This window comes from Tursiops truncatus, chromosome 1, assembly GCF_011762595.2.
Source record: "Tursiops truncatus isolate mTurTru1 chromosome 1, mTurTru1.mat.Y, whole genome shotgun sequence".
Taxonomy (NCBI): Eukaryota; Metazoa; Chordata; class Mammalia; order Artiodactyla; family Delphinidae; genus Tursiops; species Tursiops truncatus.
Genome location: NC_047034.1, coordinates 34,728,581 through 34,747,496, shown reverse-complemented (window position 1 = coordinate 34,747,496; position 18,916 = coordinate 34,728,581). Strand labels below are relative to the sequence as shown.

Sequence of the window (18,916 nt, the reverse complement as noted above, 5' to 3'; positions counted from 1 at the left end):
CACATATGCAGTGGTATTTAGCTGTCAGCTCTGCTAGGCTGGAAGGTCCTAGATGGCCTCCTTTACACGTCTGGGATCTTGACGGGGATGCCTAAAAGTCTGAGCCCTCTCTCTTCATGTGGACTCTCATCATTCAGTAATTTAGCCTAAGCTGCTTTATATGAAGGCTGCCTTCCAAGAGGGTGAAAATGGAAGCTGCAAAAGCCTCTTATGGTTAGGTCTGGGGGTCACACAACATCATTGCTGCCTCATTTTATTGGTCAAAGTTAATCAGAGGGCTAGCCCAGATTTAAAGGAAAAGAAATATAGACTCCATTTCTTTTGGGGAGTTGTGGCAAAGTCACATTGCAAAAAGTTATGTGGGATGGGAAGGATTTTTGTAACATGAATCTACTACAACTGTATTAAATCCCTTTCTGCTTCAGATAACTAGAATGGCTTCTGTTATCTGCAGCTGAACTCTGACTGATACAGAAAGCAAGCAGAGAGACCAAACAGCAGGCTGCTGTAGTAGCCTATGGAACAGAGGAAGATTTGGGAGGTATTTGAAAGAGCTCACAGGACTCTGACAGACTGGAAGTGAGTATGAGAGAAAGTGAGGAAGATATGAAGGACGGAATCAAGAATGACTCCAAGGTTTTGTGATCTCAATTACTGAGATGAGGAAGAACAAATTCAGAGAGAAATCTAGAGTTTTATTTTTAATATGACTATTAGATATCAATCAGGCAGTTAGATATAGGCTTCTGGTGTTTGGGGGAAGAGGTGTGGGCTGCAGATATAAATTTGAGAGCTATTTACCTATAAAAACATTTAAAGGCATGAGACTTGATGCTATGGAGGGAGTAAGTGTAGACAGAGAAGAGACTTAAACTTGGAACAGCAATGTTGAGACATAGGGAAGATGAGTAGAATCCATTTTAGTGTATATTGGGATCTCTGGAGACACTTGTTAACCATGTAGATTCCGGGTCCCTACCGTCATCAATTCTTTTTTTTTTTTTTTTTTTTTTTGCGGTACGCAGGCCTCTCACTGTTGTGGCCTCTCCCATTGTGGAACACAGGCTCCGGACGCGCAGGCTCAGCGGCCATGGCTCACGGGCCCAGCCGCTCTGCGGCATGTGGGATCTTCCCAGACTGGGGCACAAACCTGTGTCCCCTGCATCGGCAGGCAGACTCTCAACCACTGCGCCACCAGGGAAGCCCCCGTCATCACTTCTGATGCAGAACACATAAGGAGGCCTGGCAATCTACATTGTTGACAAGCTCTTTAGGTCATTCTGAAGTGGGTAATTTGGGAGTACCCTTCGAAAAACAATGAAATTTTTTACTATCGATCTAAGAAAACATTTTATAGGTCCTTAAATTCAAGAATACTTCTTTTTCCCTCCCCACTTCCTCTTATGGATCCTACAGAAAAGAATTGTGAGATGCTGACAGGGAAAGTTGGGCCTTCTCTTGTTTTTCTAGTTGCCCTTTACAGGGTGGGTGAAAGTGAACTAAGAACTCCTGCCTGGAAAAGGAGAGGGGATATAGGCCTGCAAATAGTGTCTCAAGAGAAGTATGTTCTCCTTTAAATACCTAACTTGATGCCCAATGATAACACTTTATGAAGCAAAACCAAAAGCAAAGTCAATATTTATTTGTCTCCTAATTATAAGTAGCATACACTCCTTCCATATCTCTGGGAGAGAAGAGCAGTCATATTCTTCCCCATGTTTCATGGAAGGTTTAGAGAAGATTAAATGAAAAACAAATGCTTAGCACCCTACTGTAGTTTTACTCTCCTGTCTATCAAAATTAATGCTGATCAGGCCTCTGTAAGGGGAAAATGCCCATCACTGTTTATACCATACCATTGATGCAAGACTGAATTCTTACTGTGTTTCTCAAATATAAAAATATGAATATATTTCCACTTGGACCTCATCTGGAACTGTAAATCAAATGTTGTTGGTGGTGAAATTAAACGGATATATTCTCCCTTTTGCAGTTCAGTGGTTGCAAGGGGGCCTGAAGCTGCAGGAGCCATGTGCTGGGATAATGATTGCATTGATTAAATGCCAATTACTCCTGGACACTTTTCAAAGGTTTCTGCAGCGGAGTCGAAACTGGGCTTTCTGTCTCAGATTAGATCAGATCTCCATAATCCTAGGTGATAGCTGGTTTGGGATCTCTGGCAATTACTTGTGTCATGTACTTTAATCAACAGCGTGCTTACTATCATAACAAGTCTCCACACCCACCATGAAGCCAGACTCTGTTTCCCCAGCCCCCACCCCACTCACATGAAACTGAGCTTCTGACTGATAGATGATTAAGTCACTCTGGTGAATCATCCTCTGTGGGATGGGGGCAACCCTCCAGCCAGAGCTAGACCTTTACCACAGCCAAGTGCCTGTCTGGAAGGATGATGGATCCTATCAGTCCAGCCAAAGGTCAAGTTACCTGTCTCACTGTTCCACCGGGTATCAATCTTCTGGCTGGCATGCAACCAGCAATTAATTCTCCTATTTAGCATGTGCTTTCATTAGCAAATACTTAGAAAGGGTCCATGCTTGCATGTTGTCCCCAAGGAAATTCTTTCCAACAAAGTCTTGGATCTAATCACCATCATAGGCTGATTTTGCCACCATCTTTGAAATATCCAGCAGATTAGGAGAGACATGGAAGGACCAAAGGCTGAGCTAAGAGGGTGACAAAGTCACCAACTTGCTGTGTGACCTTAGGCATCTTATTTTAAAACAAGGGGACTGAGCAAGTTGTTTTCTGAGATTCCCTTCCAACTCTAGCATTCTATGGATTAATTTCATTTTTGCAGAGATTCTTATTCATTTGCCAGAGGAAATTGTGTTAGTTTGCTAGGGCTGCCGTAACAAAGTACCACAAGTGGGTGGCTAAAATAACATACATTTATTATCTCACAGTTCTGGAGGCTAGAAGTCAGAAATCAAGATTCTGGGAGGGTTGGTTGCTTCTGAGGGCTGTGAGAGAAGGGTCTCTGTTCCCGGCCTCTCTCCTTGGCTTGTAGATGGCCATCTTTATCTTCACATGGTGTTCCTCCTTTACATATGTCTGTCTCCAAATTTCCCCTTTGTAAAGGACACCAGTCATATTGGATTAGGGCCCACCCAAATGGCCTCATTTTAATTTGATGACCTCTTTGAAGACCCTTTCTCCAAATAAGGTCACATTCTGAGATGCTGGGGGTTAGGACTTTAACATATAAATATTTGGGGAACACAATTCAACCTATAACAGCAATTAAACATCAACTAGTAATAAGGGGTAAAGAATAATTATTTGATTGATTTTAAGGCTGATGACCAACAGGGGCACAATCAGCTAGCAAATAAATATAGATTGTTGAATTTATTTTGTATATTCTAATGGCTTAAACCCACAGTGATACTAACCTTTACCTCCACATATTGATTTTGTGTAAGAATCGGCTCTGAATCCCTTTGTACCTGAAATTCTTAGCTTTGCTGTACTTTGTAATGTTTTCATCTGTTTTTATAATTGAATGTGTAACTTCCTGAAAAGGTCCTAAGACTAACCAATTATTGCTCAAAGAAGCCTCCTGGGGGTTAACAAGTAGGCAGGCCATTATTTAATGAAATGGCCCTGTCAAGGTTTGATTGAGTTTGGCCATCAGAGGATATAATTATGAGTGGAATATGCTTTTCTGTGCTGATATGAGTCTCCTGATCATATAATGCTATTTATATGTTAAGAACAGAGAAAAGGAGTGCTTTAGATTCTGCTGACTCACAGCTACACCTTTGGCTTTAATGGAAATAAATCAAAGAGCTCAGTCAATCTGAACAAAGACAGATTGGGGTGGAACAGGGTATTGTCTTTAAAGAAAATGACTGAAGTCCAGATTGATCAGCAAAAGTACACCTTTCTCTTCTGGTTTCTTTTCAGTCTCTCCAGCATGGAAATCCACTAGGTGGAGCAAAGGACCAGGAATTAGCTGACCGGGAGCGCTCACAAGCAAATTTGCAGCTATTCCTTTTCCTCTACAAAACTTAGACAAAGGCTGGGGGAAATTTGGGTCTCTGAAACTGCTTCAGATCAAATGTTCCTTGCTCATTAAAATGGATAGTAGTCCAAAGAAGAAAGAAACTCAGCTTTGCTGAGTTGGACACGATTACTAAACACACAGGAGGCACACCCGACTTGGACTCTTTCCCCATGGCTTGGCTCACTTTACACATTTCCTTTCTGCTTTCATTGGTGGCAGATGGAATTTGGGGCAGACCTCTTACCCAGGCTCCCGTAGTCCAAAAATCCTATGCTTAGATCATGCATCTTTTTCCTGCCTGCGATAACCCTCCTAAAGTTCTGGTATCAACCTGGTTTCTATTTGAATATGTTCTCTTTGATTCCAGGCCCTTGGATTAACACTTCCTTCCTTAGATTCCAATCTTGCCTTTTTTTCTGCACTTATGGGTTGTTGGTTAGCTGAGCAGGGGCCAGGAACTTGACTGATATTTATTTAAGGACTTTTAAGGTATAAAAGAGGACTATCCCCAGTCCCCCATCAGATTTTTGTCCCTTTTGCAAAGCATACTCCGTATGCCTTTGCATTCAAATTGCAGGGGTTAAATGTCTTGTGTCTCAGTCCACATCTACCAGTGGAAGACATGGTTTTGTTTATATATTATAGTCATCATTCCAGAACCACACAAGTCCAAACACTTGCGGATGAAATGATGGAGGTAAATTCCAAATCCAAAATTATCCTGTTTTCCGTGGCTATGATTCTGTGGCAGGATAATTTATTGAAATATGAATTTCTCTGTTTTCTTCCTATATTTTCTCTTCCCCTTTGATCTAAGCAAGTTAGATAGGCCCTTAGTAGTTTCTCACCTTAGAGATTTTTTGCAGAATGATCTCGCTGTCTTTAGATAAAACCTGAGTTCATTGAAGAGAGCATTCTCCATGCCTTTGAAGGCAGCAGGAAAAGGGAAGGAGAAAACCTCCCAAGAATATGAAGAAGCTTGAAATGTAGAGGTGGGAGTGGGTAAGACTACACGCTGTGGCTGGAGAGTCTTGAAATGGGTCAGTGGACATCTCCGCGGTGACCAGGGTTGGCTGACAACTGTCAGGGTCTCTACCAGGCAAGATCCCAGGATCTTGCACAACCCTTGGAGAGGGGAGCCCCAATAATGACTAAGATTATATTCTCTCCCAATAAAGCTGGATGGGGACTCAGAATCCGTTTTAAGTTGACTCAAAGAAAATATAAACGTCCTTGCATATCTGAGTTTGTTTTCTGAGTTTTGTATTGGCTACAGTATAATTAAGGGTTTGTCATGGAAGTCTGAGATTGCATAGGAGCAGTAGAACATGGTGGCTAAGACTCTGGTCTTAGAACAAAGGTGCCTGGGTTCAAATCTCAGCTCTGTCACTGATTAAGTGTGAATCCTATTCAGTCTTTCTCTACCACAATTTTCCCACTCTGTGAAATGGTGATGATAATAGTAGTCACCTTACAAGGTCCTGGTTGAATTCAATCAAATAATACATGTAAAGTGTTTTAAAAAAACCAGTGCCTGACATATAGCAAAATTCAATGTGTGTAAGCTATTTCCCATAGAGTTTTTTGTGTGTCACTATTGTGGGTGTTGAAATTTTAATTACTTTTTAAAATATACACACAAATGGTACAAAATCTAAATGTTAAAAAAAGTATACAATGAAAAATAAGGGTATAAAAGAAAAACTGTTTTCTAATTTCCCTCCCCAGATGCCACCTGTGTCACTTGTTTCTGAATATTAAACAAATGGGATTACCTACATGTTTCTGTATGCTTTTCTCCCCTAGCAGTACATCATGTAGATTATTCTTTAATAGTATCCCATTATATAGATATACTCTAGCTTACTAACTTATTTACCCAGGCTTCTTCATGGACCTCTAAGTTTCTTTCTTTCTTTCTTTTTTTTTTCTCTCACAAATAATTCTGCAATAATTACCTTTATACTTACATCTTTGAGCGCATGTCTGGAAGATCTGTGGGATAAATTCCTAGAAGTGAAATTACTGGATCTAAGTAATTACTACTCTAATCTTTGTGCACTACAAAATTTAATAGATATTGTCAAGTTGTCTTCTGTTCAGCAAATTATACTCCTAATACCTTTACATGAAAATGCCAACAGAAGAGGTTATTTAAAATTTTTGCCAATCTGCTAAGTATCCTCTTGTAATTTTTATTTGTTTTTATCTTAAGAGCAAAATTGAGCATTTTTTAAAATATTTCAAAAATCTCATTTTTTTTCCATTTTGAGAAATAATCTATTATAAAATGGACTTTCAGGAATGAAAATGATACATCCGCTGGTTTATGAAGATCCTTCCAGTCTCATCACCAGGAAAAACAATATTTCTGCCATCACAAGCTGCCTGACATCTCCGTTATAGGATATACTCTGATTTCTTTGTGGTTGTCCCTCAATTCCACTGCACCAGAGCTAACAGGAGAAGACTCTTGTTTTCTTTAGTGTATTTGGTAGTGGAAGGTGCCCAGGGGTCAAAAAATGGAAGTGATATGATCTTTCCTTAGATGCATTTCTTTTTTTTTTAAATTTACTATTTTTGGCTGCATTGGATCTTCGTTGCTGTGCGTGGGCTTTCTCTAGTTGCGGCGAGCGGGGGCTACTCTTCGTTGGGGTGCGCGGGCTTCTCACTGTGGTGGCTTCTCTCGTTGTGGAGCACAGGCTCTAGAGCACAGGTTCAGTAGTTGGGGCGCAAGGGCTTAGTTGCTCCACTAACATGTGGGATCTTCCTGGACCAGGGCTTGAACCCATGTCCCCTGCATTGGCAGGCAGATTCTTAACCACTGCTCCACCAGGGAGGCCCCTTAGATGCATTTCTAGAGGCTGTCACTTCCTCAGAGAATTGGAGGATCCAAGAGCAAAAGACCTTGAAGAAATCTTTTACATTCAAGATACCCCAGTGAAATCATTCAGAGGTGAGAGAAGCAGAAAAATCAAATCTTACAAAATGTCTGAAAAATTTAAAAATTATTCTCCTGTGCTGTTACACTCTCTACAGTTTTTCTGTACAAGTAACGGGTGAAATGAGAATGGATCAATGAGATGTTAGCCATTTATCAAAGGAACCTCAAGAAAACCATAAGCTCTGTTGTCTCAGCTGTTATCTGGGAAGGAAGAGGCTCCCAGAGAACTGCACAGTCAGAGCTCACAAGAAACCAGGGAAGAAGGAAAAAAGTTATCCAAAGGAGCTGCTCTCTTTGACACATGCTATTTCTTTTCCAGGAAGGAAACATTGCTAACTAGGAAGCCAAATCCAAATTTAGGATTTAATTAATCTTCCATTTGAAAAGTGCAATCGAGATAATCAGTGTCTACTCTAAATCACCCTCTCTGCCACCCTAAGTATTAGCACACTTATGTGTGAATTGCTATTCCAACCATAAGATGGGCAGAACCAAATATTTCAGGGATCATCTAGTTCATCATTTAATAGATGCAGACATCTAAGATAAGAGTCGTCAAGTGACTTTTCCACGGCTACTCTGTGGAGAGTGGGTATCATCGCTAAAATGGGAATGCAAGCTCCCCACCATAGTTTAGTATGAGGCTCTTTCCATCGGTAAAACCAGCTCTGTGCCTATTCAGGGCTCCTATTTCAAATATGTATTTACAAACAAATCTGTTTTAGTCTGCTCAGGCTGCTATAACCAAACAACATGAATTAGGTGGTTGAATAACAGACATTTCTTTCTCACAGTTCTGGAGGCTTGAAGTCCAAGATCAAGGTGCTGGCAGATTTGGTTCCTGGTGAGGGCTCTCTTCCTGGCTTGTATATGGCCACCTTCTCACTGTGTCCTCACATGGCAGAGAGAGCGCTCCGGTGTCTCTCTTTTCATAACAGCACTGATCCCATCATGAAAGCCCCACTTTCATGACCTCATCTAACCCTAATTACCTCCCAAAGGCTCTACCTCCAAATACCATTGCCTTGGTGGGCGGGGGGTGGGGGGCATTAGGGCTTCAACATATGATTTGGGGGAGAGGAATGGGGTAAGAGGACACAATTCATGTGTGTGTGTGTATGTGTTTTTTGTTGTTGTTTGCCTCTTCCCACCAGGAAGTAAGCTCCATGAGGACAGGGACTTACTCTGTTTTATTGACTTTAGTATTCCCAGCATAAAACAGTGTCACATATTGAGCCACAACTATATTCAATACACATTTGTGGGATATTTTTGTTTTTAAATTTAATTAATTTATGTTTTGCCACACCTTGTGGGATCTTAGTTCCCCAACCAGGGATTGAACCCGGGCCCTGGCAGTGAGAGCATGGAGTCTTAACCACTGGATCGCCAGGCAAGTCCCAATAAACATTTGTTGAATTAATGGATTTATTGATGCTTACTACGTGCCAAGCACTGTTCTAAGCATGTTACATTAACGTACAGAATCCTCATATAGCCTTATAAAATAGATACTATTATTCCCTCAATTGATGTGTGAGGAAACAAGCACAGAGAGGATAAGTCGATGCCCTGGTTTCACAGGAGGCAGAGCCAAGCTTTGAAACAAGGCAGCCTCCTTAGCCCATTTCCTCATCCATTACACTATGAACAGAGTATAAGTTTCCCCCAAAGCTCCTAGGATGCCTATGGAGTTAAAAACGTGCATAGATTTTAAGTAAAATCTTGACTAAAGTGTTGACATTTTATCCCAATATTCCGTAGTTTCTAGAAATGCTTCTGATTATAACACCTCAAATTCTCTAATATAAACACTATTTTTCTGGTGGGGGCAGAGTTTCCATTGCACCATTGGTATCCAAGGTTATATTATAGACATATATTACTGACTAGCCTTGTGTTTTAGGCAGCCAGGGACAGGGGTTCCCTCCTACTCAGATGCTTCCCAATACAGTATTGTCATTGACTAATTTTCCATTCTCAGGGAGTTTCCATTGCTGTAAAAAGTGATAATAAGGTTGTCAATGGAAAATGGACTTGGGGGGTTACTGGGGGGCAGTAGAGAAGACCTACAGAGACTTAAAGCCATAGGAGCAACAGGAAAGCATGACACAGCTTGGTTTTAAGAGAAAAAGTCTTCTTGCCAGTGAGGCTGGACATTCTAGGAAAATAACATAAGTTCCATGTTTATTATAGGCTAGGCGCTTTCATATTTCGTGTTAAATCATTCTTACTCAACCTTGAGATGTGGATATGGAAAAGGAACCGACACCTCATAGCTAATAAGAGGAGGATCTTGGATTTGAAAGCAGGCCTGTGTGACTTCAGAGTTTTGCTATTTCTACTGGCCTATTCCAGGAAGAGCTTCATCCTTTAAAACAGTGAGATGGCCACCCCCGTCATCCAGTCACTCTTTAAGGTGAGGAAGTATTTGCAGTCCTTAGGAATAGAAAGTGGGTTACCGAAGCAGGAAGCATATTGTACCATTATCACATCAGCATCTAAACGAAAAGTAAAATCCACCAATGAACCGGAGTCATATTTCTAAGCAACCTCCAATTCTTTTCTGTGGCAGCTGCAGAGTCTTTTTCTCTCCCCGTCTGCGTCTGTCTCGGTTTCCCTGCTCAGAATAGTTATCTGAGGTTTATTTTCACTTGAAATATATTAGTGATCAAAGTATACTTTCCCTTTTCTCTCTTTTTAAAACAGTTTTGAGATAATTTACATACCATAAAGTTCACCCATTTAAAGTGCACAATTCAGTAGTTTTTAGTATATCTCTAGAGCTATGCAACCATCACCAGAATCTAATTTTGGAACATTTTTGTCACCCCAAAAGAAACCTTGTAGTCATTAACAGTCACTCCTCAATCACCACCTCCCCAGCCCTAGACAACCACTAATCTATTTTCTGTCCCTCGATTTGCCTATTCTGGACATTTCCTATAAATGGTATCATGCATTCGTGACTGTATTCTTTCACTTAGCATGATGTTTTTGAGGTTCATCTGTGTTATAGCACATAGCAGTAATGTACTTCTTTTTATTACATCCAAGATCTCCTTTTTAAAAAACCCCTTTTTCATGCATAAATTTGTTCTGAATTTGGGCTGACCTCTCCAGGGAGCCCATCCCTGACCAGAGCCTGTTTCCTGGTGAACCAGCTTTAACATCTGACAAGGGCACTATCAGGACAGGAACCCTATTCAAGGAGAAACAGACCCCAGGTTCCTTTCCAGGCCACTGTCCATGGCAATCTCAGGATTCCTTGGAAGGACAAGATGTGGCTGTGTGGATGGCAGCCAAGGAACGACATCCTGATCTTTAGTGGCTGAGGCTAATGGCGCTGGCTCCACACTCTGTTTTGTTTTCGTTCTTCAGCTGAGTTTAGGTTTTTAGATGAAAGATTTTTACTAAAAGCTGCTTCTCTCCTCTGAGAACCATCTGAAGCTCCAGAAGCTTCTTGCTGTGAAAAAGCTTGATTCTGCTGCCACCTGCTGTTCTTAAGCCAGAAGCAACTTTGGAAAAGATGAGGTCTTGTTCAAAAGCCCTCGTCTGAATATGCTGTGCTTGTATATTTAGGCCTCTTCTTTATGTCTAGGTTTTTATGTTTTCTACCTAAAAGTTCTTATCCCTTGAAAAGACATCATAAGAGTGATCTCACTGAAGCTCTGTCAATAGAAAAGTTCCGCATAAACTTTTTGTTATTTAAATCAGATCTCAGCCATGGTAGCAGAGACGGTGGCCAGGGATCCTCCACAGATAGCTTGTCAGCAGAACGCAAGCACAGTGACAGACTTCCTATCAGCCTCAGAAATAACAGGGGAGATGGAACAGCCTAAGATCATGCAGCTGTGCTGCTGGAGGCCAGGTGGTCAACACAATCTAGCATTGATGTTAACGTGGCCTCACTGGTGTCCATGGGCGTGGGAGGCCCAGGAACATTTGGCTTACATGCACATGGGGACACTGAAGCCCAGAGAGTTCAGGGAACTCGCCCAAAGGCATCCAGCAAATAAATGGTAAAGAAGCCAAATGTCCTGCACCTTTGCAACCTTTCAAAGTTGGCTCCCGAATGGGCTCCTGTTAAGGAAAACCTGAAGAAGTGACTTCTTGAATTTTTTTATGAAGCAGGACCTGGAAAGGACACAGCATTGACAGATCCTGTGTTGAAATCAGCTTCGCACAGTAAGACATGCAAAGTCCCAGGAGGCCCACTAGGGAAAAAATATCCAGACCAGGTTTTTACCAGCTGTCCTGTAAAAGAGGCCTGCCCTGCACACTGGCCAGTCAGACTGGGACCCATCTCTGCAGTCCCCAGGGGCATGCAACCTGCCTGGACGTTCCTCTTGGATTCATTCGGGCCCAGATATCATAAAGACCCAAATATTGCCTGCCCCAGCTCGTCTCAGAAATCTCATACATCGTTCTTTCAATCTGTCAGCCAACAAATAATGACTCAGTTCCAATTCTGAGTCCCAGACACTGTCCTAGGCTTGAGAAGGATAAACAGAGAAAACCCACTGGCTCTGCCTCCGGAGCTCTCAGTCCAATGAGAGAAGTAGATAGGCAGATGGATGTTTACAGCACGGCGTGGACATTTACAGCACCCCGAAGGAAGGGCAGGTAACACAAACTGGGGAGAGGCTTATGGGCGTTTCTTGGAAGAGGTGACAGAAGCTATAACTTGAAGGACAAGGAATAATTCATCCCGAGGAGGAGCAGTGGCACGTCTCAGCTGAGGTGTAGGAAGCTCCGCACAATGGGAGAATGCACAATTACTGTGTGATGCTTGGAGCCGCGGAAGATGAGATTTGAAAGGCGGTGAGGGGCCACATCATGAAGGACCTTTCATGCCATCTCTGGGCCTGGGTTCTCCCCAAGAGCAGAGCCTGAAAAAGGGTTGGTGTTTAGGTGGTCTATCTTGTGATGTTCCCAAGGAACTGGAGTGAGAAACTGAAAAGGTAAAGCAGGAAAGGAGGGAAAATCAATCTGAGGGCATGTATGGAGCTGGCCTCCCCTGAAAGCCACTGGGCCTTGATCCCACAAGGATCAGAGCTGTCTGCCTGAGAACTGAAAGAGGGGGTGTTTATCTACCAGTTCCTGGCCCTCCTTGGACAAGAGTTGTTATCCCAGGGGTGATAATTCCCTCGTACTTCCAGTCTCACACGCACAGGGTAGTTGGGCAGTTTCCCAGTTATCCCACACGACAACATTGTTGGAGAAGGCCTGGGACAGAAGCGAGGGATGGACAGCTGAGGAGGGCTGGGGTAGGGTCACATGTGCATACGGCTAGTTGCTGCAGCAAAGGCTGGAGTAAAATAGTGGGTCGAGGGGATGTGAGAAGTGTGTGGAAGGGGTCAGCATCATGCTAGGGAGCTTGGAGTTTTCCCTGATGGTACTTAGAAGCCCACTTTTTCTTTTTCTTTTTTTTTTTTTTTTTGTGGTACGCGGGCCTCTCACTGTTGTGGCCTCTCCCGTTGTGGAACACAGGCTCTGGACGTCCAGGCTCAGTGGTCATGGCTCACCGGCCCAGCCACTCCGCGGCATGTGGGATCTTCCCGGACCGGGGCACGAACCCGTGTCCCCTGCATCGGCAGGCGGACTCTCAACCACTGCGCAACCAGGGAAGCCTAGAAGCCCACTTTTTTTTTTTTCAAGTTTGTCCTGGCAGCAATATGGAGAACAGTTTAGAAAGGATTAGGATGAGAGCCGAAAGCTATAGATGAGCTTCGCAGGGTTGTATATTACATATAAAATGGGGTGCTTATTGTGCCTGTGTGATTTTTAGCTGAGAGGGGTCAGAGTTTTCATCGGATTCTCAAAGGGGTCTGAGGCCTGAATGGAGGAAGGCAACTGTTAAAGCATCTAAGCAAAAGTGCAGATGGGTGATAATAATAATAAGTAAGGCCATGGGTGGAGTGGCCTGGGAGGTCCCAGTGAGTATAAATTTTGGAAGAACAATTATTTGGTACCTTCCAATCTCCCCAACTATATTGCTAGAAGGGGGAGGAGGGGCAGATATCCCTTGCGTGTCTTAGAGCTGCTGACGGCCTCTGAATGTGGCAGATTTAGGGCATGATGGGGACACGGGGTCCATGTCCCACCACATGGCAGATGGCCCCACACTCCGCACCCGACTTGGTGAGTGAAGCCAGTGACGTGCTCTCAGCCTCTCTAGGCACCATCTATATCACAGGCACTGACTGCTCTGGATTGGGGACTTCTTGAGGAGAAGTGGTAGATAAGGTGGGATCCTTGCTAACATGTATCCATTCATCACCCCAAAGAGGTGTCTACTCAGTAGAAGGAGCCTTCACTTCTGACTCTCACAGGGCTGTTAAGGGATTAGGTCCCTAGTTTAGTATTTAATCTATGCCCTCGTCTCCATTTTATGAGTTGGTTGAAAGCAAAAGCTGCTATCACTTTCTTTAACTAAAAGGTCACTGGTTACAACCGGAATACCACATGCATTAAGTAAAGATAAGGTTCTGACTGTTTTGTTTCTAAATGAACAAATAAGATAAAAGGTTTCAGGCTGCTATTTATAAGCACTTTTTGGCAAGTAGCATGTTGTGGGTGTAGAGAGTCTTCATTCCCAGTAAGTGAAAAGCCAAATGGAATAGGCTGTTATAGGGTCCACCTGAGCCCCTCTGCCCTTGACCCTGCAGCACAGAGGTCTAGGGTTCCAGTTCCACACTGCGGGTGCTCTGGAGCCACTGTGTATTTCTGGCTCTGAAGAGTCCTCTAATTTCTTGGTTTGGGCCAGTTTTATGCTTTGTTTTGTTTTGTTTTGTAAATTTGGAAGCCTGCCACTCAAAATGGCCCCACGCATCTATTCAGCGCCCAGCTCAAGCATGTAATATGGTTTCAACAGCAAGCAGGCAAAGATAAGGTAGAGGGGTTGACGGACTAGCTGGACCTCAGGCAGCAGGGCAAGTCTGGGATTAGTTATTTTCATTCCAGTTGTGACTGTGTCACAAGCTGATTCAGGAAGCCGCAGGAAGTTGAGATTCAAGTACTTCCCAGAGAAGAGTAAAGCAATGTTTCCTAATCTAGTGGCTCATGACACCCGAGAGATTTATCATGTTGTCACAGGAGCTACCATCCTTAAAGTGGGATTGGCAACTACTTCACTTTTAAAAATTCTATAAATATCAATGTCAAAAAAAAAAAAACAGTCAAAAAGTGGGGACCTAAATAGGCATTTCTCCAAAGAAGACCTACAGATGGCCAACAGACGGATGAAAAGATGCTCAACATTGCTAATTATTAGAGAAATGCAAATCAAAGCTACAATGAGGTATCACCTCACACTGGTCAGAACGACCATCATCAAAAAGACTACAAATAATAAATGCTGGAAAGGATGTAGAGAAAAGGAAATCCTCCGCCACTGTTGGTAGGAATGTAAATTGGTGCAGCCACTATGGAGAACAGTATGGAGGTTTCTGAAAAAACTAAAAAAGAATTACCGTATGATCCAGTAATCCTACTCCTGGGAATATAGTTGGAAAAGATGAAAACTCTAATTTGAAAAGATACATGCACCCCAATATTCATAACAGCACTCTGTAATAGCCAAGACATGGAAGCAGCATAAATGTCCATTGACAGATGAATGGACAAAGAAGATGTGGTATATATACACAATGGAATATTACTCAGCTATAAAAAATAATGACATAATGCCATTTGCAGCAACATGGTTGGACCTAGAGATTATCATACTAAGTGAAGTAAGTCAGACAGTGAAAGACAAATACATGATATCACTTATATGTGGAATCTAAAAAAAAATCCAAAATCTTGAATATATATATATATCTGAATCACTTTGCTGTACACCTGAAACTGACACAATATTGTAAATCAACTATACTTCAGTGAAAAGTTGTTTGTTTTGAAAAAAAAATCTGTAAAAGTAAATCCATTTCTCAAAGGCCGAATGAAAGAATAAAACATCAAACCTTGAACTTCAATGTCTGTTTTAGAATGCAAACCCCAAACCAAACACTATAGAACATGTCTTTTTAAGACTTATTTGTTAACGAATCATTCTTTTTCATGCTATTAATTTAAGGTAAATCAAGGAGCCTGCATTATTTGTTAATGGGGAAAAGCAGAAAATTATCTCAATGTTATAGTAAAGATTATAGTAAAATGAATATTATAATGCAATCCTTGATCATGTGCTGATTTAAACAAAATATTTGTATTTAAAATCATTTTGTTATTACATACTTTATTATGCAAATGACCTAATATCCTTTAATATAATGATCTTTAAACATTTTAATTTATGTACTTCCAAAATAAATTTAATGAAGCTGGTTTTCTAAAATGTTCAGGTCATTACAATACTTTATTGCATTTTAGGAACATTTTGTTCTACATAGGTAAATGTTCCATTGAGACTGCAGCTTAAATTACGTTGTGGAAATACATAGCAAAAGGAAAAGAAGGGATTGAGCTACTGGTAAGTGCAGTGCTTACAAAAGATATAGTAATTATGATTTTAAGTGCATTATTTACAGTTGGGTTGACAATATATTTCCATTAAGTTAATCTAAATCTAGTGAGCGCATAATAAGACTGACTAAACCAGTGGAATAGTGGTTAATGAGGAACAGCAGGAGATTGCACCCCAGTAAAAACGGAATATGGGTTTATGATATCAATAATCTTTTGGCCAAAATGAATGAAATGTTTCTTCTACAAGTTTGAATGAATGTTTAAGGAAATATGGAGTGGCTCTACTTACTTTTAATATCTTTTCCTAGCTTGAAGATCTAATGTTGATCTGTTGGAAATAAACCTGAGACTTCTCATCTTCTCTTTGAAATAATGCAAAACTCTCATGAGATGTGAGTGAATGTAGGTGAAGTTTTGTAGCATACTGCTATTCTCCAACATAAATTTTACAAATTTTGATATCTTAATTTGAAGCTGCATAGGAAGACAGAAGAATGAAAGGAAGGAAGGGAAGAAAGGATGGAGGGAGGAAAGGAGGGAGGGAAGCAGGGAGGGTGAATAAGGCATAGTCTCGCTTTGCCATGAGTTTGTTGCCTAGATGAAATGGCTCTGCTAAGCTTAATATCTTGATCCTCTCTGCTTTGATCTCACAGAACTCTTCCATAATAATAGTGTTTTCTTCGACAATAACCAGGGGATGGAAGATCACTGAACAAAATTTGCCATCACTCCTGCCACTTCACCCTGCGATATACATGAATTCAGGACATCCCAAACCACCTTGTTCCTATACTGTATTTCACCCTTATCAGAAATACGGGTAAGATAGAAAAAGACACACAGCTCTAGTGTAGGATTACAGTGTCTTGAATAAAGAAGGCTTCCCTAACTACAAAATATCGAATTGCCCATTACCACCCTGGAGGTTATTTCAGCCCGGTACAATGCACCATAATTAAGTGCAGTAAGAGTACTAGTCATTCATTCATTCATTCATTCATTCATTTTTAATAAAATGGAGAATAGCAATTCTGAAAGAGGAGATGGAAAATGTGGGCCAGTATGACACCTTGACTTCAGACGTGCTATAAGGCAGATTAATTTTAAGAAAGAGTACTTTCAGAATTTAGGAAATCAGGAATTGATTCTCTTAAAAATCTAAGACATGGAAACTGTTCTCCAAGGTTGGAAACTGAAAATCCATGTATGGAAATCTCAATCTCTAAGCATAGAACTTGACACTCCTATATGAAATATGGACTTTCAGGCATTGATTTAGGTCTTCTAGGTGTTAATTTTTTTTTTTTTTTTTTTTTTTTTTTTTTTTTGCGGTACGTGGGCCTCTCACTGTTGTGGCCTCTCACATTGTGGAGCACAGGCTCCAGACGCGCAGGCTCAGCGGCCATGGCTCACGGGCCCAGCCGCTCCGTGGCATGTGGGATCTTCCCGGACCGGGGCACGAACGCGCGTCCCCTGCATCGGCAGGCGGACTCAACCACTGCGCCACCAGGGAAGCCCAGGTGTTAATGTTACCTTTCCAAGCATATAATCTGATCCTCCATATGATAATCCACTGAACAGGAAAGGGACTTGGACCTCCCAGCATAGAATCTAGTTCTCTAAGCATGAAAACTTGTAAAACAGGTATAAAATGTGTCCCTTCAAACATGGAACATGGCTTTCCAACTATGGAATTCAAGTCCCCAAACATGGAATATCTCTCCAGTTGTGAATCCTGCCTCTCCAGGCATAAAATATGACTAATATGGGATTCCAATATCCAAGCATGGAATCTGGTGCTCCATGTATGGAATCTCACTTTCCAGAATGGATCCTGGCCCTACAAACACAGATCCTGGCACCTCACACAGGAATCTCTATCACTAAGCATGGAATCTAAACTTACAGGAATGGAATAGCACACAATGGGTGGAATCTCAGTCTTCCAGTATGGAATGTGGCTTAATAAGTGTGGAACCTGGCACTGCAGACATTAAATCTGGTGTTTCAGTCATAGGAGTTGGCTGCCTAAGACGTGGAACCTGGTCACCCAGGCATGGAAGTTGACACTCTGTGTACAGAATCAGAATATCCCAAAATGGAACCTGGTGCTGTAATTGTAGAACTTGACATTCCATGAAAGGAATCTCAATCTCTAAGCATGGAATTGGCTCCCAAAGCATGGGACATAGCACTCCATGTATGAAATCTGGAATTTCGAGTATTAATTTATGTGTTCTAGAGGTGAAGTGTGTCTTTCCAGTCATATATTGTGGTGGTCCTTAAGACCCAACCCTACTGGCATGGAACCTAGACATCTAAGCATGAATAATTGCCCTCCTGGTATAGAATGTGCCCTTCAAACATGGAACCTGGCCCTCCAACATGGATTCTGCATTCCATCCGTGAAGACTCTTTCAGGTGTGAGCCTACCTCCCTAGTCATAAGATCTGGCACTCTAGGGTTGGAACCTCTACTTTTATATGTGGATCCTGATGCTTTAGGCATGGAATTAGGCAAAACAGTCGTTTCATGGAAGCCTGTGTGAAACCTCTCTTTCCAAGTTTGTAACCTGGCCTTCTAGGTTGGAACCTGAACCTCAAGCCATGTCATCTGGCACACTGAGCATGGAACTTAGTCACCTTGGCATGAAATCTTGAATTCCAAGTATGGAACCTAGAATTTTAGGTAGGATATAAGGTCTTACATTCATAAGAACTGATCTGTAGAAGTAGAATCTGGTTCTCCAAATAAGTAACTTGGCTTAAAATGTGAAAAAACTGGACTTCTGAATGTGGAAAAGCAAATCTCAAAGTAATTATTTGACCCTCCATTCACAAAACTGGAACCTGGCATTCCATATGTGGAATCTCAACCTTCAAGCATGGAGATCAGCTCTACAGGTATGGAACCTCACACTCCATGTATGAAATTTCAATGTCCAAACATGGAACATGTCCATACACGTCTGGAGGCTGGAACTCCAGATACGGAACCTGGCATTTCAGTCATAAAGTTTGATTCTCCATGCATAAAAACTGGCCTACCAGGCATGTAACCTGGCACACTAGGTACAGAACCAGTGCTCCTATGTGTGCCTTCAGGCCATGTAGACATGGAATTAGGCCTTCAGGCATGCCATGAATTACTAAACTGTGTGATATCTTTCCCTCCTAGCTTATAACCTGGCCTTCTGTGGCATTTAGTTAGAACTTGAATGTCATCTAACCCACCAGGTATTGAACCTGACCGTCTAGGCCTTGAATCTTAACTTGTCAAGTATGGAGTCTCAGTCTCTGAGCATGGAACCTGCACTATTAGCACTGAATTTGGCACAATGTGTATGGAACCTGTGATGGTTAATTTTATGTGTTACTTTGTCTGGCCTTGGGGTGCCCAGATAAAACATTATTTCTGAGTGTATCTGTGAGTGTTTCCAGATGAGATTAGCATTTGAATCCATGAAT

At 41.8% G+C, this 18,916-nt stretch overlaps 1 protein-coding gene across 2 annotated transcripts in view; it reads left to right on the top strand.

Annotated features, from left to right (window-relative positions):
- Positions 1-18,916, top strand: part of FAM72A (family with sequence similarity 72 member A) — a 50,162-nt gene that overhangs the window by 17,637 nt on the left and 13,609 nt on the right. The window contains exon 4 of one of the 2 annotated variants that reach the window (XM_033852669.2): positions 3,931-6,208. The exons of the other annotated variant lie outside the window; for it this stretch is intronic. Coding sequence (XP_033708560.1) covers positions 3,931-3,983 — 53 coding nt within the window. The 3' untranslated portion in view covers positions 3,984-6,208. Of the gene's footprint in view, positions 1-3,930; positions 6,209-18,916 lie in introns of those variants that run through there. 2 annotated transcript variants of the gene reach the window in all.